The sequence below is a fragment of the Podarcis erhardii genome (assembly GCF_964252035.2).
Source record: "Podarcis erhardii genome assembly, chromosome: 18".
Taxonomy (NCBI): domain Eukaryota; kingdom Metazoa; phylum Chordata; class Lepidosauria; order Squamata; family Lacertidae; genus Podarcis; species Podarcis erhardii.
This window is the reverse complement of record NC_138516.1, coordinates 10,209,203-10,214,483: the sequence shown is the minus strand read 5'-3', so window position 1 is coordinate 10,214,483 and position 5,281 is coordinate 10,209,203. Positions and strand designations below refer to the sequence as shown.

General features: G+C 44.9%; 1 protein-coding gene across 1 annotated transcript in view; it reads right to left on the bottom strand.

The window, feature by feature from the left end:
• ATP8B3 (ATPase phospholipid transporting 8B3) overlaps positions 1-1,085 on the bottom strand; it is a gene marked incomplete at its 5' end in the record, with an annotated part of 46,101 nt that extends 45,016 nt beyond the window's left edge. Inside the window, one exon of the mRNA XM_081845961.1 lies at positions 1,071-1,085. Within this exon, the coding sequence (XP_081702087.1) occupies positions 1,071-1,085 (15 nt within the window). The remainder of the gene's footprint in view (positions 1-1,070) is intronic.
• Positions 1,086-5,281: the final 4,196 nt, after the last annotated feature.

Below are 5,281 nucleotides of genomic sequence, written 5' to 3'. Positions count from 1 at the left end.
TATTATTCTTTTTGTTTTTTTAAAAATCCCACTCTTCAGTCACAGATGGCTTTCAGAGTGGCTTACAAATCGTGAAAGAGAGAAAGAGAGAAAGAGAGGAAAGAAGGAAGGAAGGAAGGAAGGAAGGAAGGAAGGAAGGAAGGAAGGAAATAAGAGCAAAAGAAAGAAAGAAAGAAAGAAGAAGAAAGAAAGAAAGAAAGAAAGAAGAAAGAAAGAGGGAGGGGGGAGAGAGGGGGAGGAAGGAAGAGGAAAGAGAGAAAGAAAGAAAGAAAGAAAGAAAGAAAGAAAGAAAGAAAGAAAGAGGGAGAGGGGAGAGAGAGAGAGAGAGAGGAAGGAAGGAAGGAAGGAAGGAAGGAAGGAAGGAAGGAAGGAAGGAAGGAAGGAAGAAGGGAGGGAGGGAGGGAGGGAGGGAGGGAGGGAGGGAGGGAGGGAGGGAAAAAGAGCGAAAGAAGGAAAGAAGGAAGGAAGGAAGGAAGGAAGGAAGGAAGGAAGGAAGGAAGGAAAGAAAGAAAGAAAGAAAGAAAGAAAGAAAGAAAGAAAGAAAGAAAGAAAGAAAGAAAGAAAGAAAGAAAGAAAGGAAGGAAGGAAGGAAGGAAGGAAGGAAGGAAGGAAGGAAGAAAGAAAGGGAGAGGAAGGGAGGGAGGGGAAAGGAGGGGAAAAGAGAGAAAGAGAGAAAGAGAGAGAGGAGAGGGAGAGGAAGAGAGGGAGAGGGAGAGAGGAAGGAAGGAAGGAAGGAAGGAAGGAAGGAAGGAAGGAAGGAAGGAAGGGAGGGAGGGAGGAAGGGAGGGAGGGAGGGAGGGAGGGAGGGAAAAAGAGCGAAAGAAGGAAAGAAGGAAGGAAGGAAGGAAGGAAGGAAGGAAGGAAGGAAGGAAGGAAAGAAAGAAAGAAAGAAAGAAAGAAAGAAAGAGAGAGGAAGGGAGGGAGGGAGGGGAAAGGAGGGGAAAAGAGAGAAAGAGAGGAAAGAGAGAGAGGGAGAGGGAGAGGGAGAGGAAGAGAGGGAGAGGGAGAGAGGAAGGAAGGAAGGAAGGAAGGAAGGAAGGAAGGAAGGAAGGAAGGATCCTCAGGCTTACAATGTAAAAAACCATGACATAAATGGAAAGCGGTTTGGGAGGGAAGAGGAAAGAAGCAAGCTCAAGTTCTCAGCTACCTTGTTGGGATTTGGAGTCATCCTGGCTGGCCATTTTGGTCCCTAGAAATCAAAGAGATGGACAGAGAGGTAGATTAGACAGACTGCACCAGTCATGTATTTGGGTCAGATTCGCCACCCCTTAGCAGCAGCGCCGAAAAGAACCATATACTCGATGCATTCTACACAATATTCCGCTTCTCTTTCGCGAATACCGAAAGCTCGTTTCAGCATTTCGCTTTGTATCCTTTGAACAATTTTGTGCGCTCGACTCGTTCTTTTTCGTTTTTTATTATTTATCATTTTTCTTTCTTTTTCCTTTTCCTTTCCTTTTTATATTTTTACTTTTTCCGTATATTTTTCTTTTTCTTTTTGAATATTTGGATGTCATGCTTAATTCATGCTTTCTCTGTTTTTTTTTAAAAAAATGCATAAAGATAATAAAAATAATAAAAATAATAGAGAGAAAAGTTGGTCCATTAAGTTAACTTATTCCAGAAAGGATGCTGAACATATAAACTAGCCTAACAGGTTTATGGGAAAATGGGCATTTTAAACAATGTTAAAAACTGGATCCCACCTTATGCTGCTTTCAAGCTGTTGTAACAGCATTTCGTAGAATCCTAGAATTGCGGAATTGAATGGGTCCCTCCAGAGGTCATCCAGTCTGACCCCAGCAATGGAGGAATCCCAGCAAAAGAATTCTGGAGATCTTTGAACTGAAAAATTCACACACACACACACGGACCTGGAAGATTCTGGTAAACAGAGAAGGCATTTGGCCTGATTCCGCAGGATAATTTTTCTCTTTGATGTTTAGCCAGTCCTTTGAATAGGCAAATTTCAATCTGTCCCCGTCATGCCTCATAAAACAAGGGGGAGATGGATGGACTCAGTGTGTAAGCTGGAGGTGGGCTGTTGGGGTGTATGTTTCCTTTAGGAGACTCTGTACGTTGCATTTTTTTAAAAAATACAGTGGTCCCTTGGTTCTCAAACTTAATCCGTTCCGGAAATTCCATTCCCAAACCAAAAGCTGGCATTTGTCCGCGTACAGCTTCCGGGTCATGTGGCCAGCAGGACGAAGCCGCTTCTGGTGAACCAGAGCAGCGCACGGAAATGCCATTTACCTTCCCGCCGGAGTGGTACCTATTGATCTACTTGCACTTTGACGTGCTTTTGAACTGCTAGGTTGGCAGGAGCTGGGACCGAGCAACGGGAGCTCACCCCGTCATTGCAAGGATTCGAACCGCCGACCTTCTGATCGGCAAGCCCAAGAGGCTCTGTGGTTTAGACCACAGCGCCACCCGCTTCCCTTAGCCCTGTATAGGGAGGGTTTATAGTGGTACCTCGGGTTACATACGCTTCAGGTTACAGACTCCGCTAACCCAGAAATAGTGCTTCAGGTTAAGAACTTGCTTCAGGATAAGAACAGAAATTGTGCGGCGGCGGCAGCAGTGGGAGGCCCCATTAGCTGCTTCAGGTTAAGAACAGTTTCAGATTAAGTACGGACCTCCGGAACGAATTAAGTACTTAACCCGAGGTACCACTGTAGTTTCATTGGAGAAACGTTGGAGAGTATGGTGTTGCAGAAAAAGGCCATCTACAACGGAAATTTGAGAGTGTGGCTTCTCTCTTGTCTGCCAAGAGATCTGTAAATGTTTGCTGATTGCCCTGACTTGACCGTTCTGGGTCATCCTTTTGAATCCTGCTCACAAATTTACACCTGTTGATGGACAGAAGATGCTCTTCAGACTGTCTGCTCTGCTTAAAAGATACTTGCCGGACCGGTTTTGCAGTTCATCCCAAGCAGCTGATAGCAGTTTATTTATTTAACAAGACTGACATATTGAAAACAAAAACAAAACCTATTCTTTCCCAGATAATTCCTTCTACTGCGGGGTCATTTAAGATAGTCGAAAATGGATTCAGGGTTGCATTTCAGAATACCCCGTGTGTTTATGAAGATTTACCGTATTTTTTGCACCATAACACTCACTTTTTTCCTCCTAGAAAGTAAGGGGAAATGTCTGTGCATGTTATGGAGCGAATGCCTACGGATGGTGGGGGGATCTGCTGCAGTCGTGAGCAAAGGATCCATGGTTCCCCTTCCTTCCCTCCTCCGTGGCTCGCTTTGAAACAGCAAAGTGGGAGAAGAGCCGCTGAGCGGGGAGGAAAGAGGGACAGAGAGCCTGCTTGCTTTAAAGGAGCAAAGCGGGAGAGGAGAGGAGCCTTCTCCCCTTATACCCCCCCTTCTTCATTATTAGCAGCATCCTTCTCCACACACCCCATGCGTGTTCCTTGTCCCTTGAGTGCTTTTCCTTCCCTCCCCACTTAAAACGTGGTTACAAAGCACGGATCCACATGGATCCTCAGGATTTTTGCACTGGGTCACCCCAAATTCACCATCAGATCACATAGCATGTCCATGGCTACAGCTTGCACCAAAAAAATCACGCACCCACTGTTGCCTGGGGCCGCAGTGGTGCAAAAACGTGGTTACAAAGCATGGCTCCACATGGATCCTCAGGATTTTTGCATTGGGCTACCCCAAACTCACCGTCAGATCACATGTCTATGGCCACAGCATGAACCACAAAAATCATACATCCACTGTTTTGTTTAGATTTTTTTTTCTTGTTTTCCTCCTCTAAAAACTGTGTGTGTGTTATGGTCGGGTGCGTGTTATAGAGCGAAAAATACGGTATTTTATTCTTTTGACATCTTAGAATTCCTGCAACGGCCCCAAAACACAGAGAGACAAACACTGTCTCCAGCCCAATAATATCCAGTTCCTTTTGCCAGTCCTAAACGTCGCCTTGCATTACCTGGAAACCATGTAAACATCAGCCTACTTGAATCCTCAACTCCCTTCCTTCGCAATCGCAGAATCCTGTAATTGCAGAATCTCTCCAACCTGCTCTGATGAGTCATCTATTTCCCACAATCCCTGACAAACTCACATGGATTGCACCGGGGTGCAATCTGACATCAGGAATCACAAGACAGAGAAACCAGTAGGAGAACACTTCAATCTCCCAGGACATTCTATACAAGATGTCAAAGTAGCTGTTCTATTACAAAGGAATTTCAGAAATAGACTGGAAAGAGAAGCTGCTGAATTGCAACTTATTACCAAACTTAAAACCATGGAGAGACCTGGTCTGAACAAAGACATTGGATTCTTATCTCATTATACATGACAAAGCCATTTTTCACCTTCTCACCCCTTGCTTTTTCCTGCAAGACCTATTGCAGTCGTTAAGAGTCGTCAACAGGCTCATCACAGCTATCTGCCAATCACCCATTCCCACCACCCTTCTGAGTAATACCCCTCCCCACCTTCTCACTATATAGAAGGGTCTGGTGACTTCTGTTTCAGTGTATCTGAAGAAGTGTGCATGCACACGAAAGCTCATACCAAGAACTAACTTAGTTGGTCTTTCAGGTGCTACTGGAAGGAATTTTTTTATTTTGTTTTGACTATGGCAGACCAACACGGCTACCTATCTGTAACCGGGGTTATTATTTTTGGAGCAGGAACTCAGGGTGAATTGAGTTCCCTTAACTTTCTAAAAACCAAATAATTCCTCCTCCTCCTCCTCCTCCTCCTCCTTTTAATACACCTAATGTCCCACCTATATCTGTAAACGGTAAAGTTGAGGCCGTGTCCAATGCTGATCATTGTCTCCTAGAGTTTACTACCGTATTTTTCGCTCTATAAGACGCACCGGACCACAAGACGCACCTTGTTTTTGGAGGAGGAAAACAAGAAAAAAAATATTCTGAATCTCAGAAGCCAGAACAGCAAGAGGGGTCGCTGCACAGTGAAAGCAGCGATCCCTCTTGCTGTTCTGGCTTCTGGGATAGCTGCGCAGCCTGCATTCGCTCCATAAGACGCACACACATTTCACCTTACTTTTTAGGAGGGAAAAAGTGAGTCTTACAGAGCAAAAAATACAGTAACCGCATCTTAGATTTCTCCACCGCCTGGATGGCACTGAGACGGGGCCCTCAATAAACAAACAAACTTCGTGGTGCGTTCCCCTAAATTTTTCCCTAGGAAAAAAAGAGCTTTGCACCATTCGTGGGCACAAAGGGGTAAATCACTGCCGCAGTCCGATTCTGCTTGCAGGCTTTATTTTTTAGATACACTTT